The 26,146-nt window shown below is 38.7% G+C and overlaps 1 protein-coding gene across 3 annotated transcripts in view; it reads left to right on the top strand.

Annotated features, from left to right (window-relative positions):
• The window catches only part of BTLA (B and T lymphocyte associated), a 48,646-nt gene extending 22,772 nt beyond the window's left edge, over positions 1-25,874 (top strand). Inside the window, exons 2-5 of one of the 3 annotated variants that reach the window (XM_027867393.1) lie at positions 4,654-5,016; positions 8,712-8,852; positions 12,714-12,760; positions 23,735-25,874. In XM_027867393.1, the coding sequence (XP_027723194.1) occupies positions 4,654-5,016; positions 8,712-8,852; positions 12,714-12,760; positions 23,735-23,917 (734 nt within the window). In that variant the 3' untranslated portion in view covers positions 23,918-25,874. Of the gene's footprint in view, positions 1-4,653; positions 5,017-8,711; positions 8,853-12,713; positions 12,761-23,405 lie in introns of all 3 variants that reach the window. The other 2 variants (XM_027867383.1, XM_027867374.1) reach the window with 2 other exon arrangements.
• The last annotated feature ends 272 nt before the right edge of the window (positions 25,875-26,146 follow it).

The raw sequence follows: 26,146 nt of genomic DNA, 5'->3' as shown, positions 1-26,146 counted from the left end.
CAAAGTCAACCAGCACATGTACTACATCTGACAGAATATATAATATTGTACATTCATAGTCCCCTACCTCTCCCAAGAAAGTTATATTTTATCCTAAGAGTCAAACTTAGGCATTGTAATAACACAACTCAAACATATTTTAGATAAGCTTCACAACTGAATGACCTTGAGTATATCACTTATCTTTTCCGGGATTTGGTTTCTTCATCTATCAAAAAGAAAGCGGGGGGGGGGGGGGGTTGGATTAATCTTAACCTTCTTTGTGCCATGGACCTCTTTCACAGTCTGATGCAGGCTATGGACCCTTCTCAGAATAGTATTTATTTAATGCATAGAACAAAATACATAGGACCCCAATGGAAACCAACCATATTGAAATACAGATATCAAAAAAATAAATAAATCAAGTTCATGGACCCCAGGCTAAGATCCCTTGGACCAGATGATCTCTAAGCCCTTTGTACTGGCCAAGGGATCTTTTCCGTGCCTCGGTTGCCAACAGTCTCACCTTGACTAAGTTGTGACCTTTCCTGACCTGCTCAACCCCTTAAAGGGACTTCATCTGAAATGCTACATGTTGTTATCTCAGACTAATGGTTAATTGTGTGGCTCCTCATTGTTGACTTTCCATGGCTATCTAGGTGTCTTTCTGAAAAGGCATAGTGGAGATGGAGTGCTTTAACGGTTCAGGAAGGGACAGTCAAAATCCTTTCACCTGACAAAACCCCTGATCAGGTGCTGGGATTAGTGGGATTACTGATGTCAGTATCCATTGTAAATTTGAGCAACTAATCATAGCACCCTGGTGTGCTCTAATGTTGCACATCTTTAAACAAATCTTTGTCTATGATTATATTTCTAAATAACTAGGTGGCATAGTGGATAGAGCACTGACCCTGGAGTCAGGAAGATCTGAGTTCAAATATGGCCTCAGACACTTACTAGCTCTGTGACTTTGGGCAGTTATTTAATTTATCTGGCTCTGTTTCCTCATCTGTAAAATGGAGACAATAATAGAACCTACTTCCAAGGATTGTTGTGAGGCTCAAATGAGATAATTGTAAAGTGCTTACAGTGTCTGCCACATAGCAGGTGCTATATAAATATTAGTTGTTTTATTATCCTAAGCTGTTTGGAGAAATCTTCATGTCTCTTTTTAAACTTTGGGAGTGGAGTGATTATTTTGCATCTGAAGTTCACAGCCAATAGAAAATCCACTATATAGTTTTCCAGACAAGTATCTTCTTTCTCATCTGAAACCATTCTGGTCAGGAGTCAATACCAGTGAAAACCTAACTAAAAACAAAACAAAATCCCAAACTCAAAATACCCTAACAGGAATCTTAATCCTAATATGAATTAACATTTGTGTAAATTTAGTTCTAAACTATCCTAATTACTGACCTCAAACCTGACCTTGTTGCTTTCCCTATTCTCCCCCCAGTCCTCTTCCTAACACTGATGGATTACAAAAAAAGCACAAAATTGATGATTTTTCACATAGGAGCATAATAATCATTTTGAATGTAAAATATGATAACCATGTTAAGACACCACTCAAGCACTATCTGTTAGAAGTTTTTTCAATAGTTGTTCAGTAAAAACAAATGAATCATGGAATTTTCCATAAATTATAGCACTCTGGAACTGACTCAAATTAATTGAAATTAAAAAAGCAAGGGAAATTTAAAAAAGAACAGAGATTCACTTTGACATGAATCTGAACATTTAGGGTATGCAAATTAACATCATTCATTATTCCACATCTCAAAATTCAGACAGTATTTGTTTTCAATGACATTAATGTTCTCTCCTTAACTACTTCTGTATCATTTTTCTCTTTGCTTAACTCTACCCCTTCCCCATTTTTTAGAAATACAGAAACAGCTATGTATATAGCTCATGGACTGTTGAGCTAAAAAAAAACCCAAGAGGCCATCAAGTCTAACCCTTTTATTTTACAGAAGAGGAAATAGAGTCAGAGAATTTAATTGACTTGCCCAGGATCACTCAGCTAATTAGAGTCTGAGGCAGTATTTGAACTCAGATCTTTCTGACTCCAAGTATAACGCCTTCTCCATGACCACATAGAGTAATACTTCATTTATTTGGCATTCTTGGGGAATGATTCATTTTACATAGGTGAATTTTCCAGATAAATGACCTTATTGTGATTGGTGGTGGTGGGTGGTAGTAGTATTACTAAAATAAGGTAAGGCTATTGTTGGTATAAATGCCTATAAAGACAGTCAGGCTGTGTCAATAGATAGGAAGGAAACAAACATTTGTTAAGCTTTTACTATGTACTAGGCCCTTTTCTAAGCACTGGGAATGCAGATAAAGACAAAAACACAGACCTATCCTCAAGGGGCTTACATACTAATAAGTGAAATCACTACACTATAGATAAATAGATAGATAGATAGATAGATAGATAGATAGATAGATAGATAGAGTAAATAAGAGGTAATCTCAGAGGTAAGGCACTATCAGTGACAGGTGTGTGTGTGTGTGTGTGTGTGTGTGTGTGTAGGGGGGATCAGGAAATACTTTAGCAGAAGGTGGGACTGGAACTGAGTCTTACAGGCATCCATAGAAGCCAGTAGGATTCCAGCTTCCACTCAGAATAAGAGAGAAGATTCCAGCAAAAGGTGCCAAGTTAAAAGATGGAAATCATGTGGAGTAGGGATGTGATGGTGACAACTAGCTTTTCAATTCCTTCATTTTATACATAAAGAAACTGAGGCACACAGGTGTGAAGTGACCTACTAAAGCATAAACAGTTAGTGACAAACTAAGGCTACAATCCAAGTCTGCCAACTCTCCAACCCACTATTTAGTATAAGAAGCTGCCTCCCAGAAATTGATGAGTGACTGGTTAAAGGTCTTGTATCTAACCATAACTAGAGTGGGGCAGTTGAGCCTTTGATGCAACTGAAATTTAGTAGGTGCAAAAATTCAAAATAATTATATTAAAAGATAGTGCAATTTTAAAAGTTTTTTATTTACATGTTTATATATTTCATTCCTTTAACAAGGTAGAAATGATTGACTTTAGCATTCCATTAGTTGAAATAACAGTTGAAATAGTAAGCTATGGGTAGCTGTATATTGTTAACAATACCCTTCTGTGAAAAACTCTAGTATTTAGTTCCCTTTCCTGCTCAACTAAGATGGACTAATTATTTGTATTATTTTCACTTCATGAATTACAAAATTGATTTGATAGTACTTTTTATGCTACTTGATCCTGGTGTACTGTTTACCAAAATCGCTAGGTAGACAAGGGCTCACAAAAGAGGTTAAAGCAACTTTTTTTTCCAGCATCATCTAATCAATGAAGAATAGGGCCATGCATTTGATCTAGAATTCCAGATTTTAAATGCAATATATGTTTTTAAAATTCACTAGTATAGGGACCAGTGTCAATAAGCAATTACAACTTCACAAAACTTATGTGAAAAACTAAGTTTATTACAAGAGAAATAAATGTGCATGTGAAACCCTAAGCTAGTGCAAAGAGTTCATAATCCAAACAGAAGTTTACGTATTTATGAAATTGAGACAAAGAGGAGGAGAAACAGAAATCTCCACCTCAATAGGAGTGGCTGGGGAGGAGAAATAATGAATAATTAAGATGGCAAAAGCAGCATTCTTTCCCCTTGGGAAATACTTGGTTATGAAGTTGGGATGGTCTGTTTATCTACAAGGGTCCCAGATACATAAGCAGTTTCCCAGTCTGGTGCAGACTGACTGGCAGCTGTCTTGACTCCCAAAGACAAACAGAGAGTCCAGCTTGGGGTGCAAACAACAAATTATGTCAACTTGGTGAGGTGGGAGGCAGGTGGGGGCCTTCAAGGGCAGCTAGGTGATAGAGCACTGGCCCTGAAGTCAGGAGGACCTGAGTTCAAATCTGGTCTCAGACACATAACACTCACTAGTTGTGTGACTCTGGGCAAGTCACTTAACCCCAATTGCCTCACAAAAAAAGGTGGAGGGCTTCATCCTCAATGCATTCAGGGCCTCCTGCATACTCCAGGTCCAGTGTTTCCAGAAAATATGGCAACTCAAAAAGACAAGTTGAGGGGACCCTTAACATTCCTTAATATCCTCCCCTGTTGGTCAAGGTGATCCTTGGGTATGTCTATGACCACAGTACGCCCATTTTAATTGAAGACAAAATATGAAGAAAAGGGCGTGAAAACTGCAGCATGAAGGTTTTTAATTATTTTGGTCTATACCTTTGATTTCAGTTGTGTGGGGAGTTCAAAATGTGGAAATTCTCTCTAACAATGCAGATGGGTAACCAAAGTTTTAGTCACAGACCTTGGAGAGCTGCCTAGTGCTGAGAGGTTAAGTGAAATTTCCCATGATCACATAGCTAGTGTGTGTCAGAGTCAGGACTTGAATCTGGGTCTTTCCTGACTCCAAGGCTATTCTTCTTCTACTCTGCGTGGCTTAGACAAGATCAAAAGTTTCCTAACAGTAAGTGTTAAACAATGGAATGAGCAAGAAAAGGAGAGGATAGAACTTTTTTCATTTAGAGATCACTGAAGAGCTTCTTAGAATTGTTTATGGCATAGTTCTTCTGGGAGAATGAATCTGATGACTTCTATGCCCTGTGATTCTATCACTCGTTTTCCTCTCTTTCAGGGAATTCTCCTTGTTTCAGACCTTTGGTTCAAAGAGGCACCAATTTTACCACGTCACCAGGGAAATTGCTAATACTTAAGTGTCCAGTGAACCAATGTGGTGAGAATCTGAATGTGTCTTGGATCAAGGAAAACGGAACACAAAGCTCCCAAATTCGGGATGGACTTAGGGAGTCTAGACCATGGGATAAAGAGAAAAACTTAACCATATTCAGTCTGCATTTTGACCCTGTGCTTGATGATGATGGTGGCTCCTATCAGTGTATTGTTAACTTTCCAAAAAAGTCTCTGTTTTCCAGCCATCACATAAATGTCTGTGTAACAAGTGAGTATCAGCTGCAAAGCCCAGACATCTATGTAACAAGTGAGTATCAGCTTCAAAGTCCATTTTTCTGATGGACATTCTCATCTTATTTTATTCATGGAAGCATGCCTGATTTTCTATCCTCTTTTAGGGAGTTGGAGGGTTCCGCTCCTATTAATTTTATTGGTAAAGTGAAATCCCCTGTAAGTAAACATGCTTCATCAATGCAGGTCATTAACTACCCTGCAACTCAAAGCCTTTGAGAGATTTCTGAAACTTTATTTTTGCAAGAAGATGAGGTACTTGAGAACGTCCCCAGGAAAGTGTCAAGTCAACTAAAAAATGATCACTCCTGAGAGTAATGTGACTGTTGATTCTGGCTGGTCTTTCCTTTTTTTATTCATTCATTCATCTGTTCAATTAATATTTGTTTTGCTCCTTTTATATTCAAAGCAATTTGCCATGCATTATAGTGAGTACTCGGGCAGCTAGTTGGCACAGTGGGTAGAACACTGGGCTTGGAATCAGGAAGCAGGAACTCCTCTTTGTGAGTTCAAATCTGGCCTCAGACACTTACTAGCTGTGTGACCTTGGGCAAGTCATTTAACCTGATTGCCCCAGTTTCCTCATCTGTAAAATGAGCTGGAGAAAAAAATAGCAAACGATTCCAGTAACTTTGCCAAGAAAACCTCATATGGGGTCACAAAGAGTTGGATGTGACTAATTGACCAAACAACAAGAAATCTAGACCTTCCGTTCCAATTTTTTTTCCTCTTGCTGCAGGCCTACATTCTGTTCTAGTTGATAACTGGACAGTTTTTATTTGTATATACTATTGACATCTCAACTTCATCAGGTCTAAAATTGGGCCTCCCTTATCACTGCTGCTCCTTCTCAATTTTTAAATTCATGTTCATGGTAAACTGAGGCTTGCGAAAGACCTAATTTAGAAAAGCCAAGGTCACTCACTACATCTCGGGCCATTACCAGTCATCTTGACTTTTATCATGCCACTGGACTCTGATGACTCTGAAGGAGAGAGTGAGGCTGATGCCTGCACAGCTCTACCTCACTTAAATCCAATTCTTATAAAAGTCAAGACATCCCTCTCGTGCTGTCATTGGTCCTCTTTGAGAATGAAGGGAGAAGAAGAACAATAATTTTAACTATTGACCAAAAGAGGCTGGGTGGCACAATGAAAAGAGGGCTAAATTTGTTGTCAGGGTTCAAATACTGGCTCTACCATATATTACTATATGTGTAACCTTGGGCAAACTACTTAACTTCTCTGAATCTCAGTTTCCTTATCTGTAAAATGAAGAGGCTGGACTTGCTTTCTTTTGAGGTGCTTTCTAACTCTAAGTTTTTTACTCTTCTCTTTCCCTTACCTCCTCTATTCATTCTCCTTCAAGGCCCAGAAATCTCAGAGGTCCTTAGATTTATATATGTTGCCTCCACCCAGACTGGAGAAAAGAATAGTTATACCTATTATATTGCCATTTCTTGGGAGGACCTTCTCTGAGCTAGAGAAACATCCAGAAAAGTGCCTCTGTTCTTCTTCTGCTGTTGTCTTTGAGTTGTTTTCAGTTGTGTCTGACTCGTCATGACCCCATTGGGGGGTTTTCTTGGCAAATATATGGGAGTGGTTTGCCATTTCCCTCTCTAGCTTATTTTACAGATTAGGAAACTGAGGCAAACAAGGTTAAGTGACTTGCCCAGGGTCGCACAGCTAGTATGTGTCTGAGGCCAGATTGGAACTCAGGAAGATGGCCCTGCCACTCTAGCTGCCTTAAGTTAACTAGATCTCTAAAAAAAAGAGCTTGTAAGCATTTGCCTCTCTTCTGCTGTGCTTTGGGTCAATTGACCAACGTATGAAAGGAAGGAAGGGAACAACCGTTAATATAGTTAATCAATTAACTATGTGTCAGGCACTGAGTTAAGAGCTTTACAAATATTGTTTTATTTGACTCTCACAACAATCCTGGGAAATAGGTGCTATGATTATCTGCATTTTGTAGTTGAGACAGACTGATTTGCCCAAGATCACACAGCGAGTAAATAACTGAGATAAAATTTTAACTCTGGTCTTCCTGATTGCCTGCCCAGTGCTCTATCCACTGTGCCAGCTAGCTGCCCAATGTGAGTAGCCTCATGTCCACAAGCACTGTATTGTTTGTGTGGGTAAATTGAAGAGGAAGTAAAAAGGGAGGGAGAGAAACAAGAATGATCTTTTTTTTTTTTTTCTTCTTCAGGAAGTAAATATCATCCAGAAATATCACTGGAGGCTTTTGCTAATTGTGACTCCTGTTAGCTCCCACACTTGGAGGAAATAAGATGCTAAGCCATGTAACAGACTAATTCCATATATAGTTCCATAGATACATAGGCAGGAAATTAAAAACATAGATTAGTGTTTCATACACGAAGCCTTACAACCTAAGAACTGACTTTAAGCACATATTCTTTGAGTGATTGATGATTGCTTTACATAAATTGAGCTTGAGATAAGTCACTTAATTGTCTGGGGCAAGCCCATCTACTTCACCCTTGGTTCTCATTTCTCCATTAAGATCTCTTGCCGGTGGATGCTGGTCTAATAACAGGCCTGAGTGTCCATTAGCATTACTAAAGCTGGTTTATTTTCTACATTTTTCTTTTTCTTTTTCTTCCTAAGAAAAAAAATTTAAATAGACATTGATACACCATTTTAAAGCTTACAGTGTACTTTACATATATCACCTCGTATAAGCCTTATATCAACTCTGTGAGGTAGATATGACTGGCATTATTACCCCCATTTAGTAAGTGGAGAAACTGAGACTCATTTTCGGTTTGCTCATCTGTAAAATGAGGAGGTTAGACTCCGTGGCTTCTTTCTATGGTCCTTTCTGCTCTAAATCTACGATCTTATTATTCAAAAAGTGAACTCACACATGGTCACATGCTAGTAAGTGTCAGAGGCAGAATTTTGACAGAGATCTTCATTACTCTGAGCCTGCATTCTCTCTGCTCTATCATGTGGTAGCGCTGGTACAATGGACCTGCTAAGAAGTAAATTTCGATTGGTCCAACTAAAATAAGGGAAATCTGGTTTTTTTAGTAGTCAGCAAATGTAGGATATAGGAAAAGTAAGATCTCATTTATGTTTATGATATATAATATATAACATATACAATATATAATATAAAATAACATATATAAAATGTAATAATTCTTTTTAAATCTCCTCTCCACTTCCCTTCTATCATTCTTAGTGCAGTGGAAGCTCATCATCCTGGGAGGCAACATAGCATATATAGCTCATTGCAATTGGAGTCAGCAATTCTTGGATTCAGATTCCAGCCCTGATACTGTGTAGCCCTCAGCAAGATTTTAACATCTCTGGCCCTCAGTTTCCTCATCAAGAAAATAAGGAGAATAATCCTTGTAGAGCCTCCTTCACAGGTTTCTATGAGAATCAAATTCGTTTCTAAGGTTTATAAGTTTAAGATTTACAAAACTTAAGACAATATATCAATGCTAGCTTTTATGATTATCTTTGCTGAATGACTTGGTCTCCATTATATGTGATTTTCAGAGAAGGTTTCATGGAGGTTGGGAGGAATATGCCTTGTCTTTGGCTCATTCTAGAAAAGGTTTCCCTCTGGGGTTTATGATCATAATTCCCATCCCATTTGAGGAAATAAATTAAACAAAGTGGATTTTCTAGCTATTATAGCTTTCTTAATGCTCTTGAGTATTGACTGAATTTTCAGATTCAACTGAAGCCCCACTGGAACAGAGACCTGAGAATGTAACTAGACCATGGCTCCTTTACATGCTTCCTTCAATGGGGCTGCTGTGTATATTTATCCTTACTTGTCTCAGTTTGTTCTTCTGGCAGAGAAAGAAGCGAGGTGAGTTCTGTTTTATAATGATATTATTCTGCAGATATATTCAGACAACCTTTCCTCATTGTGATAGTTTTTTTTTAAGTTCCTGATATTTCTACCCCTCTTTTTATTTCTTACTAAATGATGATAAGTTGACAGAACTAGGGTAATTATTCTGGGGGAAGAGAACAAGGTGGGCTATAGTGGGGGGATGATTATTCCCTTCAGGTATATGGAAGGCTATTATTGGGGAAGAGTTGGGGTAGTTTTGCTTAACACCCAAAGAACCAAACCAGGAGCATTTGCAAAGGGGCAAATTTTGGCTTGACAAAAGGAAAAAACTGCCTAATAATCAGAGATATCCCAAAGTATAATGGATTGCCTTGGAAGCTGATGGGTTCTCCCAAATTCCCTTTCCCCCTGCCTCTGGGATGTCCCCTTCATATATGTTGTGAATTGATCCTTCCCTCAGTGCTTTCACACCTATGTCACAGTCAGCAACAATCTCCTCTGTGAACATTTGGTCTAATCTGGCTTCTTCCACCTTTATTTTTCTTAGTGTCATTTCTATTTCTTCTATAAGGACTTTCTTGGACTATGACATTAGTCCAAGTTTTGTGACTCTACTGTCCTTGATGGTGAAAACAGTTTGTGTGTGTGGGGGGGGGGTGTGTGAGTGTGAAATTTTGTAGATAGCTTCCATTTTTCTTCTGTTTGTTTCTTCTTCCATTTTCATCTTTAAATTCTCTTAGGATGTTTTTGCTTAGTTTTGTCTCTCTCCAAGTTTTCTTTATAGTGATACTTAGTTTTTACTGTAGCTAAGAGGCTCGGTGGATAGAGCAGTGGACCTAGAGTCAGGAAAACCTGAGTTCAAATCTGGATTCTGACTGTCACTAGCTATGACCCTGGGCAAGTTATTTACCTGCTGTTTGTCTTAATACACTGGAGAAGGAAATGGCGAACCACTCCAGTATCTTTGCTAAGAAAACCTCATGGACAGTACTATAGTGCTATGGTCTACAGAGTCATGGCTGGAATTACTGAACAACAACAGCAGCTGTAGCAACAATAACAACAGAGTCAAGAATGAAGCAAATGAACCCTTCACTGCTGCTCTCTGCTTTATGAAGTGATATTGATCATAATCTTACATTGGCCTCCTTCATAAGACTTTAAAAATTTATTTCTGTACTAAACCATTATTACCTTTGGCCTCCATCTCTTTCCATTTGGCAAATAGGTCAAGTATTTGCTGACTAAGGTGTTTTTAGGTCCTTTTTTTCTTCTTGTTATGCTATTGATTTATATCAGTTAAGCTTTTTTATATAATCACTATAATCTGTTTGATATACTCTTTGCTATGCATTCCTTTTTAATAATTATCTAATTAATTTAACAATTAGCTTAATTGAATAATCATGCAATTAATAATCATTATATATTTTAATAAGCCAGGATTAAGTTGATTTAACTGTTACATTGATTAAATTGCCAGGCTTCTCCCTTTGCTTCTCTAAAATTTTGGACAAATGGAGATTTTCTGTGATTTTTTTCAGTTTCCTTTTCCATGTAATTGAGCCCCACAGAGAAATAAGAGTTTCTTTGAAAAGAGGGGGTTTGGTCGTGGTGGGAAAAGCATGATCTTTTGAAACCAACCCCGTTCTGGTTTTTAAGAACCACATGCCTTAAAGCTATCATAGGGAGGACAGTTGTAGAGAAGTTCCTTTTCCTTTTTAATCTCTTGCACTTCCCTTTCTGGTGCTCTTTCTCATACCCCTACTTCCCCACGATCCACGGTGCTGTTCCAGCTCTAAATTCCAGCATTTTATGATTTTAATAGCTCTAACACAGGCAAGAGTCATTCAAGATCTTGTCAGTCTGTTATATGAGATAAAGACAAGGCAAATGTTTCCCTACTGCTTTGAGGTGGGAGTTTCAAGAATCATTACAGTCTTCGCAAAGCCATTCGTTTTTGCCAACCACTGGGACCCTGCCATAGCTTGTCTTTTTCCAGTTGTGTCTGACTCTTTATGGCCCCATTTGTGGTTTTCTTGGCAAAGATACTGGAACAATTTGCCATATCCTTCTCCAGCTCATTTTACAGATGAGGAAACTGAGGCAAACAGAATTAAGTGACTTGTCCACAGTCAAAATAAGTGTCTGAGGCTAGATTTAAACTCAGGAAAATGAATCTTCCTGACTTCAGGCCCAGCACTTTATCTACTGGGCCACCTAGCCACCCTCAGCTTGACTAGACTCCTTCATCTAGTTTGAGATCTCTAGAGTTTCTCTGAAAGCTACAAGAAAAAAATACGTGATCAAAAGAATCCCTTTAAGTGCCTACATCCAGAATCTCTCTTGAAAAGAAAATGTCTAAGCAATGACTTAGTAATAAAGCTACACAACCACAGAATTTGGGAGATGGAAGAAACCTCATACCTGAAAATGCTTCCACCAAAATATGCCTGATAAGGGCCCATGCATCATCTGCTTGAAGACTTCTGGTTAGGAAGAACCAAGTATATTCCAAGGCAGCCAATCTCACTTTTGGGCAGCTCTAATTGTAAAAAAGTTTATCTTGATATCAGTCCTCAGTTTACCTCTTTATAACTTCCATCCACTGCTCCTGGTTTCTTCTAACTGGTCTGCCTGCCTAAAGTTTCTCCCTATATCAATTCATTCTCTTCATGGATGCCAAAATGAATTTCCTTATGCTCAGATCTGATTGTGTCACTCCCATGCTCACTGGTTCCCTATTACCTCTAGAATAAAACAAAACACCTTTATTTGGCTTTTAAAACCTTTCACAACCTGGACTCTACATATCTTTCTGGTCTTATTTTATTTTATTCCCCTTCTGGCAACCAATGATCCAACCAAACTTGGCTTCTTTCTGTTCCTTATATATCAACTTCATCTTCTATCTCTATGCATTTGCACTCCCATACCCCATGCCTGGAATTCATTCCCCCCTCACCTTCTCATCACAGAATTCCAAATCCCTTCAAGATACAGCTGAAGCATCACCTTCTACATGATATCTTTTCCGATCTCTCCAACTGCTAGTGCCCTCCCTCGCTAACTACTTTGTACTTAACTATCACACTTTTATTTTGTATTTATTATACATATGTTTATTCTGCATTTACTTATATTATGTACATGTTGTTTCTCAGGTAGAATTTCAGCTACTTGAGAGCGTGGACTGTCTTATTTTTGGCTTTGTATCTTAGCACCTACAATAGTGCCTTGTATATACTGAGTATTTAATAAATGATTGATTGAGTCATTGATTGGTTCTGCCCATCTTGAGCCAAATGGAACATCTAATCTTTCTTCCTCAGAATAGCCCTTCAAATATTTGAACACAGTTATCATATTTCTCTTCCTCCATTTCCCATCCCCCAAGTCTTTTCTTCTCTAGGCTGAATATCTCTAATTGATTAAATTACTCCTGATATGACAAGACCTCAAGGATATTCACCACAATGGATGCTCACCAACTTATCACTGTCTACATTGAACCATGATACCAATATGTGAACAAAATGTTCCTGGAGTGGTATTACTTGTGACTTTTGGCACCAAAATATAGAAACTCCCTAGAGAAAAGTTATCAGCTTTTAAAAAGTGATTGTTTGGTGTTCTAATCTTTTTCTGTTTTGCATGCTGGGTAAGAAGGGAAGATAAAATCAATGAGTGACATATATTAACCATTGACTCTCAAAGTTGATTGGCATTGGCATTTCCCACAAATTACTGGAAGTTGGCCATAGTGGTAGCAACCCTTCCTACTAACTGGGGTGGTATAACACCTTAGGTGACCTCTCCTAGAGCTTTTCTGAGTCTGATTGACTGTTTCTTTCTTTTAAAAATTTTTTCCAGCCAAACAAAAGAAGCATCCTGATACCTTAGGAAGGGGAACTAACCAGGTATGTTTTTTCCCTTCTTTGAAACAGTAAATTGCAAGTGATAAGATCAAATGTAAAGTCCTCTATTTTGGCATTTAAAACTCTTTATAACCTTGACCCTTTCTACATTTCTGGTATTCTTATATCTTATTCCCTTCTGTGTACTCTACAATTCAACTACACTTGCCTGCCTGCAGTTCCTTGAATATGACACTTTCTCTTCCATTTCCATGTTTTCATACTGGTTGTACCCATGCATGGGATGCTTTGCTGCATCACTTCTGCAACAGCAGAAGTGTGAATACATTCTTATTGATGTCTCTTATTTCTTACATCACCAGAATTCCTCCCTGTATCCATCTCCCTTCCCCTCTCAGAGAGCCATCCCATATAACAAATAATATTTTTTAAAGAAAAAAAGGAAAAGAGCAAAAAAATCAGCAAAACCTATTAATACATCAAAAAAATCTGAAAATGTGTGCAATGGGCCACACCTGTGGACTTCCTACTTCTTCAAAGGAGTAGAGTAGTGTTATCTTCTCATATCCCTTTTTTGGGGCCATATGTTTATTTGTAATTTTGCAACATTCATTTTTTTTGTATGTGTGGTTCTTCTTTCCATTTACATTGTTGTGCTCATTGGCTTTTCTTGGCTTTACTTACTTCACTCTGCCTTAGTTCATGTAGATCTTTTCAAGTTTCTCTGTATTCATCATATTTGTTACTTCTAACAGCACAGTAATATTCCATTTCACACATGTACCAAAATTTATTTAGCCATTCCCTAATCAATGGCCTTCTATCCATCAATCTATCAATCAATGAATATTTATTAAGTGCCTATTATGTGCCAGGCACTATGCTAAGTGCTGGGGATATAAAAAGAGGCAAAAAACAGTTCCTATCCTCAAAGATCTTACAATCAGAGACAACATGTAAACAAATATTTACAAAGCAAGCTATACATAGGATAAATAGAAAATAATTAATAGAGGGAAAGCACTGGAATTAAGAATTATTGGGAAAGGTTTCCTATAGAAGGTGGGATTTTAGTTGGTACTTAAAGGAAACCAGGGATGGCAGCAGACAGAATGGCAAATTGAGAGTATTTCATGCACTGGGGATAGGCCTAAGAAAATGCCTGGAGCTAAGGGGTGGAGTGTCCTGTTTGTGGAACAGCCAGGAAGCCAATGTCACTGGATTGATGATACAGTAGATATATTTTTGTAATATAATGAGATCATATATTTAGAACTGGAAAGGTGAGGAAACTGAGGCAGAGAGACTTAACCAGGATCACACAGATAATTAATATATGAAGGAGGATTTGAACTCAGGTCTTCACGATGCCAAATCCAACATTCTATCTAATATTCCATCTAGGTGCCTAGTTACGTAACTAACCAGAAAACATTGAATATCCATTATTTGCCAAACTGTGTGTTGAGTAAAGTAGATTATTTGGTTCCTTTGGAACTGAGAAACTCTTCTTTATTTCCCTTTTTCCCAATATGAACAAAAAAAAATCCTGGTTCTTGGTGCTACTTAAGATCCACATCTAAAACCCAGTTGAAATAATGAACTCTCAAAATTTGCATAAATAGAAAAATGGTTTTTGGTTTATGACCTGAACAAATTCTGCCTAAGTCACTGTGTAGATTTACAATGGGCAATTCAGTTCTATTCAATTCAGTTTATGTAGTGCCTATTATGGCTTTTTTTTATTGGACCTATGATTTCGTCAGTATAAGGAGCTCCTGGTGAGGCACTTCTCTATTAATGAGGCAGCTAAATGGCATATTGGATAGAGTATAGGACTTGGGGTGAGGAAGACGTGAGTTCAAATATTCCCTTAGATGCTTACTAGCTGTATAACCTTGGGCAAGTCATTTAACCTGTCTGTGCCTCAGTTTCCTCATCTGTAAAAAGTGATGATAATAACGTCTACATCCCAGGGTTGTTGTGAGGATCACATGAGTTAACATACGTAAAGTGCTCTGTAAACCTAAATATGCTTTATAAATATTTGTTGTTAGGGGCAGCTAGGTGGCGCAGTGGATTGAGCACCGGCCCTGAAGTCAGGAGTACCTGAGTTCAAATCCAATCTTAGAGCAAACACTTGACACTTACTAGCTGAGTGACCCTGGGCAAGTCACTTAACCCCAATTGCCTAAAAAAAAAAAAATTAAAAAAATAAAAATAAATATTTGTTGCTGTTTAATCGTGTCTGATTTTTTATGACCCTACTTGGGGGGGTTCTTGGCAAAGATACTGGAGTGGTTTGTCATTTCCTTCTCCAGTTCATTTTATGAATGAGGAAACTGAGGCAAACAGGGTTAAGTGACTTGCCCAGAGTCACACAGCCAGTAAGTGTCTGAGGCTGGATTTGAACTTAGGTCTCCCTGACTCCTGGCCGGGTGCTCTATCCACTGTGCCACCTAGCTGCCCATATAAATATTAGCTCTTATTATTATTGTTATTGCAGTTCCACACCTTCTCTGCAGGTTTTTGTCTTAGAAAGTTGCCTTCAGGTGCTGAGAGGCTATGACTTGCTCTGGGTCACAAAGCCTGTATGCATCAGAACCAGGAATCTACCCAGCTATTCCTAACTCAGAGGACAGTTCTCTTATCTACTGTGCAATGCTACCTAACGTGTTTGCTCCAAGAGCTTGGGGGGCCCTCTGTGGAGGCTTTAGAGGAGGATATGGACAAAACTTACACAGGAGTGGCAGGCACATATGAGCTGTGACTTGCATCATTGGAGGGCTGCAACATCTATTGCATCATAGCCCTACTAAAATACTATGTGCAGTGTCCCTGATGCTTCTCTTGGGTTGGACTTCATGAAATCCAGAAGAGCGATAATGCCTCCATACTTTCCCATTGGTTTTCGCTGAACAGGGTTCGCTTTATTTGAAAGTCACAAAATGTCTACAGATCTCCAGAATACTGAGATTGACATTCTGCCGTTCTAGGTCTGTGGAATTGGAAGCTAGTTGAGAAGGAAGTTGAGAGAGGATTTATGGCCAAAGCAATAAAGAAAGTAGGGAAGGGAACTGGTGGGTTCAGTGATGAGCATGTGAAGCTTGCAAGAGCCAGTGATGCTGCAGCTCTCTCCTGGCCCCTGAATGGTCCTTCGTAGCTGTAATGAACTAGGGAGCCTGTCACTAGGTGTATGGAACCATTCTAAAGTGATCAGGAAAGCACAGTGACAGTGATAGACAGAGAGACTCATTTTGGACTGCTTACTTTGCGCATCACCATTTCCAGAGATGGGAGTCACATGTTTGTCTTGGAAAGAAAGGAGAGCCTAGTTAGCTCTATTAAAAGATGAAAAGTAAACCAAAACCTAGCCAAGAAATCAGGAACATCGATTATGTCTTAGAGATTCATCGATGCTTCTGTTTTTTTTTTTTTTTAAAAACTAAATATTATATTTTTCAATAAACAAAAAATCTGCCTTCTCTGCCTCTCATCCCACCCACATTGAAAAAGAAAGAAAAACAAAATCTTTTTTTAGAAAATATGTTATAAATGAGCAAAACAAATTCCCATACCAGTCATTTCCAAAAATATGTTGCTCAGTTTTTGCTCTGAATCCATCACTTCTCTGTCAGGAAGTGGGTAACATTTTTCACAATAAGTCTTCTGGAATTGTAATTGGTCATTGTGATCATCAGAATTCTTAAGTCTTTCAAAGTTGTTTGTCTTTAAACTATTATTGTTTTGTATGAGTTGTTCTCTGGATATTACTTACTTCACTCTGTATTAATTGATTGAAGTTTTCCAAGGTTTCTCTGAAACCATCCCCTTCATCATTTCTCATCTCATAATAAAATTCTGTCATGTTTCTATATCCCCTCAAAAGTACATCCTCCACTCCCTTTTCAGCTCTGTTTATATGTGATCTTCCCTCATTAGAATGTAAATTCATTGAGCGCAGCCGCTGCCTTTATTTTTGCTTCTATTTGTAACTCCAGAGTTTAGCACAGTGCCTAACACACTCTAAGCATTTTAAACATGCTTATTACCTACCTATCTATCTACCTATTATGAGGAGTGGCCTATTGCTAGACTGTAGCTGACAAAAGTGACTCTATGTTTGACCACTGATTGACCTGCTATATAATACCCAACAACTGGCTTGGTCATCTGCATTTAGGTTTAGGAGTGCAAGATTAGTAAACTTTACTAACCATAGTTTCCTTTTGGTTAATGATGACTGGTAGAAATCAAAGGATAGACTGCTCATTGATTGACTGCCCCTAAGATTTTCCTGCTACTCAGTCCCTATGAGTTTGCCCAGCAACAACAATCAGATATATAAGGGTAGAGACCCAGGATATCTGGGCTCTCAATTGGAGTACAAGCCTGAAGCTACTTTCATCATTGTGTGTTTAAGGGACTGTTGGGTAATGGAGTCACACACAAGTTTACATTCCTGCAAGTAATAAACTGCCTGACTTGTGAGCCCTTATGCTCCTGCTCTATGTGTCCTCACTCATGATTCCTTCACACCTACCTAAAAATACCTTGTTTATCCATTCCCTAATTGGTAGACACCTTCTCAGTTTCCAATTCTTTACCATTATGAAAGGAGCTACTATAAATAACTTTGTGTGTGGGTTCTTTTCCTCTTCCTTTAATCTCTTTGGAGGTGTAGACTTAATAGTGGTATCCATGGATCAAAGGCTATGCATAGTTTAATAACCTCTTGAGCACAGATAAAAATTGCTTTCCAGAATGGTTGGACAATTTTCATAGGTCTACCTACCAATAGTGCATTAATGTGCTTGTTTTCCCACAGCACCTCCAGCATCTGTCATTTTCCTTTGTGTTTATTTTTAAGTCATACATCATCTTTTCCTGCTTGAACATATCCTATATTGGTATCAATCTGTCTTCTTCCACTGGGGGCAAGAACATTTTCCATCTTAGCTTGAAAGCCGAAACAAATAAGGCAATTACTAACTCAAATCATATAAGCTTTTCACTTTTTCCAGGGTAGTTTAGTACCCAGATTCTCAGTTTTAGGTCAGACTTTTATTTGACACAGTCCAAAGGAACAGGCCTAGCATGGTACAAAATGCATGCATCCATTAGGGGACCAGCTCATGAAAAGTTAACTCAAGAAACATCTATAGCAAATTAGCTGAAACAAATTAAGTCAAATCTAAAGAATATCTTCCACTGAAAAAGTCAAGATTTTTTAAGAAAGTGGAAAAAAAGAAACCATAGTATCTCTGCTATACTTCATTAGCACTCCTATCAGGTACCAACACTCTCATTCTCCTTCACTAAATCCACATCTACCATCCAATCAAAATGTTGTAGCTGTTGTCAAGCTACAGGACACTCATACTCTTTCCGCAATGAGTTCAGTACCACTAGGGAACTTCAACATACATATTGATACTTTCTCAAATCCCCTAACTTCTCAGTTCCTCAACTTGCTTATTTCACATGGCCTACTCCTGTACCCCACCTTAGCCTCACAAAAAGATGGTCAAATCCTTGATCTTGCATTCAGCCACAGATGAACCACTTCCATGTTCATGAACTCTAAAATTCCCTTATCTAATCACAATCTATGTCATTCCACTCCTTCCTCTGCTTTCCAACTCTAAGCCATGAAATTGACAGTTTAAAGATTTATTTTGCTTCCAAAACTTGTGATTTCTTGGAGTACCACTCATAGGATTTGTATAAAGTATTTTTTGCATATTATTTATTTGAAAAAATGACTAACTTTTGGCAGCAGACAGGGCCACAAATATGCACATAACATGGCAACAATTTTAAGTAGGACTGACTGATTAGATTATGACAGCTTCTCTCTTACATATTCTGTCCCAGTTCCCAGAAATGTCAAGCTTAACCCTCTACTTTGCATGTCAGTATTTCCTGCATTTACTTTTGACTTGATGTCAGTGAATTCCTTTGAACCAGTAACACAACATCTCTGTTTTGACTGTTAATCTTTATTTTTCACAAGAGAATTATAATACTTTTCCCTGATTTTTCCATCTATTTTTCTCAGTATTTGTGATTCAGAAAATCATACATTTCCTGAGAAATGCTGGAAAGAAATTCCTACATGGAAACACTAAGAAAAATACACAAATAAGTACAGTGTAAGGTAAAAAGTGCCATAAGGGAGGGGCACAATGCTTTGAGGTTTGAAAAGAGGAAGTAAGGCATGCATAGAGCAAAGAATATAGAATTTGCCATTCTAGAATCTGGATTTGGATCTTAATTCTGCCACCTTCTAGCTATATGACCCTGGAAAAGTCGCTTTAACTCTCTGGGCCTCAGTTTTCACAATGGCAAAGTGATGGTGTTGCTTATTTCCTCTCTAAATCCATACTCTTAGAAATTAGAGAAGATGCTGGGAAATCATCATGGAGGGCATATTATTTCAGGCTGATATTGAAGAATGAGCAAGACACTGACAGGTGCAGGTGCGGAGATGGCCACTCCAAGTAGAAGGGAATAGCAAAGCTGTTGAACTGAAATGCCTGGAATTGTAAGCATGGGATATGTTCAGAGAAGAGTGAATATAGAGTGCATGAGGCTGAGGTGGAGGAGTGAAGGAGAATAACGATGGAGAATAGGATGAGGTTATATTATGGATAGCCTTGGATTCCGTACTGAGGAGTTCAAATTTAATTCTTCAGGTAACATGGAGCCATTATAGGGCTTTTTTTAAAAAAACTTTTGGCATGGGAGTGATAAGAAATATGGCTTTTACAGTCCTGTGGGATGTTGCTAGTATGCTGTTGTTAGAGTCACCCTGAAGAGAGACTATTTGACTCATATCCAGTCAGGAAACTGGGGGTTTGCACCACTGGCTGTGTTACTCTGAACGATTCACTGCAAGTCTTTGAACCTTAGATTTCTCATCTGTAAAAGGAGGAAGTGGGACAAGATGTCTTCTCAGGTCCCTTCCATCTCTAACATTCAAAGTCTAGATCAGAGCAACACATTAGGAAGATTGTTTGCTCTGTAAAAACTAGAATGTGGGGGCAGAGAATAGCAGGAAAAGAGACCAGATGAAAGATTGTTTAATAGTTTTAGTGGAAGATAATGTGGATCTCCTCTAAGGTGGTGATAGTATGAACAGAAGGGAAGAGACAGATGGGGAGAGTACAATGATAGAATTAATAAGACTCAACAATTGATTGGATGTGGGTCCTGAGGGATAGGGAAGGGCTAAAGATGAGTTTAACATTTTAAATATGAATGAGTGGGAAGAAAAGGATTCCATTAAAAGACCAGGGATATTGTGGGGTAAAGATGATTCAGGAATTAGAGGACAGACTCTCTTTGGGATGTGCTAGTTTTGAGGTATTGGTAGTACACACACATGAGGATATCCAGCAGGCATGCAGAAATGCTGGACAGGAGGTTAGGAGTTGAGGCTAGATATTTGAGTCATTTATTTGAGGATTTCTTTTGAATCAGTGGAAGTAGAGGAGATTACATAGGGAGTCAATGTAGAATTGAGGAGAGGTTCTCTTACATAAACAAAAGGCTTTCAGGAAATTCAATTCCACAAACATTTACTAGGCAACATTTACCATATAAAGAGTTCCATTATATGCTGTGGGAAATATAAAGTTTAGATAAGTCATGGTCCTTCAATCTAATAGCAGATATGACACACACATGATAACTACGTTAGAAAGATGCATAGTGAAACCTAGGTTGAATTGATAATTAATTTATAAGATTATTAAATGGGGCAAGTATGCCTGGTTCTTTGGGAACTGGAAACTGGGAAAGGCCATGATGGCAGTGGGGAATACCGCTTCAATCACATTCTAAGAAGGCACAGAGGGTGTAGGGGGAAACAACATAGAAAATACAGATACAAGCTTTGAAAAGGACACAGAGACAGATGGTGTGATGACAAGGGATAGAGTGGTACAGGAAGGTAGTCAGTGATGAGGAAGAAGGTGGAGAGGGGGAAAAGGCTCAAATAATCACTCACATAGCCATGGATTAGAGTTGGAAACACTTGGCAGCATGGAATTGATGGAAATGGAAGAGGACTTGAAGGAAAGGAGTTTGAGGTCTCACTTTTATAGGGTTTTTGGTGGGAACAGAACAACTCTTATTTGGACTACTTTGGGGTTAGTTCATTAACATATCCAAATCTTTTCAAAGTTGTCAATAAATCTTTAAAGTTAACATGTCCACATCATCTCAAAATTAGCTTCACAAAACATCTGTGATCTGCTGGGCTTACTGCATATGTCTGGGCCTTGTCTGAAATTTACATATCATAGGACCAAAAATCCATAAAAGTAAAGTTTAGATGACTTCCCCTGATTCAGCACATATTACCAATATGTGATTTTTGGTTAATGTATGATACAATTTGTAGATTATGCTCTTTTGATCTTTGGGGTGGTGTGTACATGACTTCTAGGTTCCCCTCTGAAATCTTTTATCCTGCTCTTGCTACTTTATATTGGCTACTTATACATTTATTTACTATGCTGACTAGAAGAAAGGGTGGTGGTCAGGGGGACCAGAACAAGAATCAATTTGAACTCATATATCAAGTGTGAGAGGGAAAAATACATTACCAATTGGAGAGATCAGGGAAACTTAGAAGGAGAAATTAACATTTGTTAGATATTGAGGATAAGTAAGCAACATAGAGGGAGACAATTCCAAGGAGAAGACATTCAGTAAAAGGCGCAACGGCAGAAAGATATATAGTATATTTTGGAGGACAGGAAGTAATCCAGTTTGGTTGGAGTATAACTAGCAGAATTGGCAGGGCTTAGGATAAAAAGTCTAAAAAGATAAGGTGGGAATAAATAGTATAGACAAGTAAAGGAATAACACCAGATCGAATGATGAGTAAAGTAATTGATAAATGAATGGCCATGATGGGAAGAGAGAAATCAAAGTTAATATCAAGAGTTTCAAGGATTGAAGACGGGAGGAAATTATCTTTAAAAAATAGAAATAATGAAGTCAGAGTGAGTATCAGGTTTAGGCAGCAAAACACATGTTTAGGACATTTGGTAGCTGAATTTTGTAGTTGAATTTGAGGTCCTAGTGAAGCATAAATATAGAGATGCCTGTAAGGTATTGGGAATGCACATATAATGCTTAGAAGAGATGCCCAGGCTGACAATTGAAATTGGAGAGTCATTGGCATAGAGATGATAGTCGAGACCATGAGAGTGAATGAGTATAGATGCAGAAGAAAAGAGGACCAAGGAGACTTCTATCTTATCTAATTTGTTTTCTTTCACACTGCTATAGGTAAGTGTCACCCCAAGGCTCTATATATCATCTCTCCTGGATGAGGTCTGCCTGGCTCTGAGGTTTGCTTTGTAGCTGTTATTCCATACTGCCTCTTCTAGAGAGAGAACCAGAGTGAGATAAAAGGAAGTGACAGCTCTGATTTTAGATAAAAAGTTTAGCCACAAAAGGGAGCAGAGATATAGGATGATAGCAGAGATGGATGGATGAAGTGAGTTTTGTTTTTTTTTTTTTGAGGATGGGGTGAGACATGAGTGAGTTTGTAGGCACCAAGGAAGTAACCAGTAGACAGAGAAAGACTAAAGATGAGTGAGATAGTGGGGATAATAGCACGGGCAATCTGCTGGAGAAAGGCCAACTGATTCTGTGAGACAGGGGTGGAGGAAGAGATAGTGGTAGAATGCATCTGAGCAATGTGAGGTGAAGAGGTGCTAAAAACGGAACTCTTGGTGAATGGCATCAATTTTTTAATTCACTTATGAGTCAAGATTCTTAGATGAGATCACGGGGGAGGGGTGGGAGTGAGTCATGGGAAGTTTGAGGAGGGATGAAAAAATTTGGAAAAGCTAGTACCATGAGTGGGATAGTGAGTCAATTAAGATTACGTAAGGGTATTGCCTTGCCACAGTGAGGGCCAGTTAAGATTATGTAACAAATTTCTAGTGAATCCATTCAGTATGGTTTTGTCATTTTCTCTAGTTTCATAAGGAGCAAAGATAGTGGAATAATCCAAGGTTGAGAGAGATTGGCAATAGAATAAAGGGGCAAGAGACTGAAGACCTTGTTCACCAAGGGGTCAAAATGTAGAGTGTAGCTGGTGCAGTGTTGATAGCTTGATAAAGAACTGAGAGGTAGAGGGATTGGAGGCCACAATGAAGATTTGAGACATAAGACAGTGGGAGAGTTGGAATGAAAACAGATTGTGATCAGATAAAGTAATTTCAGAGTTCAGAAACATGAACATGAAAGTAGAATGCCCAACTCACTTGTTTTATAGATAAAGAAACTGGTATGTAGGGAAATTAAGTGACTTGGCATACTGCTAGCACCAAAAATGCCCAATGATGTCTCTACTGACTTTCTTTTCTAAGTACATATTTATCTTACTCCTCTTTATCCTTTACCTACCTGAATTTCTATAGCATTGGAGGTATTATTAGCGCACAGAACACATTTCATACTCTTCCCCCAACCCCCATTTCTATAATAATCACATTCTACACTGGCTATGTGACCCCGGTCAAGTCACTTAACCCTGATTTCCTCCCCCCAAAAAAAGATATATTATAATAATCATATTCTATAGCTCACTAACTCAGTGGTACGATTAATAGCTATCACGTTCTCACATGAAACTGAAAGTCATCCTCTTGTCTTGCAGGTTACTCCACGCCAGCCCTTTGATTTCAACCAAGCTGACGAGGGCACAATACATAACTCCACTCTACCTAGGCCCCTGCCTTTGTCATCTGAAACTATAATTTATTATAATGATGTATGGCCTAAGGTCCAGGTGGGACCCAAAGTTATTTATTCTAACCAAGGCTCAGAGGAAAATCAGCCTGGTATTGTCTATGCTTCTCTGAACCATTCTGCCAATGGAATGAACTTCTTAAGGAGGGCAGAACATATGAAAGAGCAACCTACAGAATATGCATCCATATGCGTGAGGAATTAAATTTGCTTCTGATTGCTCTTTCTTTCCCATAGGAGAGGCTGCCTAACTTCTTATTAACCAACTGTCCACTGGGCAACCCATCCATGAGATGTCATCCTTTGACCTTAAACACTCCAATGAAATTGATGTTCATCCTTTGCTGGGTCTCAAGAGTCCACGTGGCAAATATGGAACACCTCTGGAGATTCACTGGAAGTTTCATAGTCTCTGAGTAACCAAACTTCTTCACCTGCAATGGTTATCTAGACCACAGCCAGTCTTCGCACTTGGATGGAAAAAAAGAGAACCTTGACATAATTTTACCTTTGCTATATATCACCCAAGAGATGTGACTGATGAAGTTATGTTTTTTGGAGATTTTCATCAAGAAATCAAGGGAAGAAAATGAACATTTGTTTTCAGGTTCAGTTCACTACACCCTACTTAAACAGGAGGAATGTACCCTCCAACTACTAACTTAGAAACATGATAATGATGGTACTTTTCATTCCAGTAAACCTGTAATGAGAGGTCATTTGGTGGCATCCTCTCAAATCTTTCCAAATATGGTTTATGGGCAAGAGATGAAACAATTTCAGATGTCTCCATGGTCTAGACAGAGGTTAAACTATGGCCCATTGCCAAATACAGCCAACTGCTTGGTTTTTTGTACAGCTTCAGAGCTAAGAATAGTGTTTTGGTTTTTTTACATTAAAAAAAAACGTGTATTTAAAAATGCAAAAACTATTCTTAGCTTGTGGGCCCATACAAAAACAATCTGTGAACAGATTTTGTCATGGGTGGTCTAGGACGCCAAGAACCCTAAGGAGGTAAAAACTGAATGAACTAATAGCAGAGAAGGTTAATCCCTAACCCCTTGACAGCTTATTCTGTACTCCCTCCTCAACTTCCACCTCTCCCCAAACTTTGCTGTCAGGGCTGCATAAGCCCCCTACCAGGTTTGCCACAAAATTCAACTCTACCCATCCCTCCTTCCAAAGCTGAGGAAAACCAAAAGACAGAAGCTTGTCCTGGCTGGGTCAGCAATGCTATGTGCTGCAATAATATTCACATAGAGAACTGAGGGACAGAGGGAAGGAAAGCAGGAACATTTGTTCAACCAGGCCTGCCTGAAGCAAAGCCCCAGCATCCAGCTGAGGCCCGGTCTGTTTCCCCTGAATTCCCTTGGGGTAAACACTTAGTTCAGTGAACATGAATTGCTCCCTGTGGGAGAAGACTGCCATGTCTTTGAGATCCAGACCCCAGGGGAAACTGCAATCAAAGAAGGAATCAGAAAGTGAGCAATAAGGGAATATAAGGGGGAAAAGATTGGAATTACCAAAGATCTCAGGAGGAGGAAAATTCAGTTAAAGATCTGGAGCCTAAGTAGATAAATGAACAGGAAAGATGTTGTTAACAGAAGGGAATATGACTCCAGATCAGCTAAATGATTTCAGACATTTATGAATAAAGAAAATAAACTAGTACTTAATGAGGTTCAAAGGACCCCATCTTTCCAAGTAGGTTTAATGAGCATATTTAAATGGTTAGAAGGACAAACAAGGCTACATGCTGTAGAATCATAGACTTGGAATTCCCTTGGGGACCCTAAGGGGTATTTTAGTCCTAAAGTTCTAAAATGCCAGGACAATGAACACCAATAGTGTAGCAGTCTCTTAGCAAAGGGGCACGGGAGATGGTCTCTGTAAAGAAGGCTTTGTGAAATTGGGCACAATAAATTCCGAATGAATAGTTTCAGTTTCCTCATCTGTAAAATGAGGGGATTGGATTCAGTGGCCTCCTAGGTCCCTTTGAGCTCTGAATCTACAGCCCTATAATAGCCATCGCCAGGAATCTTTCACTACAGCATCAATATTTGGGACAGGGGAGATGAGGGCCCAGAAGGCAGTTGGGGGGATGGAAGCAAGGTGAGGCAGAAGAGGGGAGCAATTGCAAGGAGTGAAGGAGTAAGGTCAAAGGGTCTAGAGTAAAGTTTAGCACAGGCTACCATAGGGCAGAGACACATGAATTGTAGGGTCAATGGTTTTTGGATTAACCAATGGAAGAACTCCTCCACTAAGAAACTCTGCTTCCTCCTTCTCTTCCTTGACATTAGCACCTTGGGTTAAAGCCCAAGATGCTTCATTCTATTATGGCTGCTTTATAATAATAAAATAACAACAACAACAACAACATGTATAATTTGCGTAGTGCTTTAAAGTTTGCAAAATGTCATCCCATTTGATCCTATGAGATAGGTACTATTATTATTATTATTCTCATTTTACAGATGAGAAAACAGAGCCTAAGAGAGCTCAAGTGACTTTCCCAAGGCCATGCAACTAGTAAGTGTCTGAGGCAGGATTCAAACACAGGCCTTCCTGACTCCAAATACAAAACTCTATAAGTCACACCATCTAGATGTCCCTTATATGAGTTTACTAATACATAAAACCATACAAATG

Source organism: Vombatus ursinus, unplaced genomic scaffold, assembly GCF_900497805.2.
Source record: "Vombatus ursinus unplaced genomic scaffold, bare-nosed wombat genome assembly UNPS02001419.1, whole genome shotgun sequence".
NCBI lineage: Eukaryota > Metazoa > Chordata > Mammalia > Diprotodontia > Vombatidae > Vombatus > Vombatus ursinus.
This window is presented reverse-complemented; position numbering and strand designations above follow the sequence as displayed.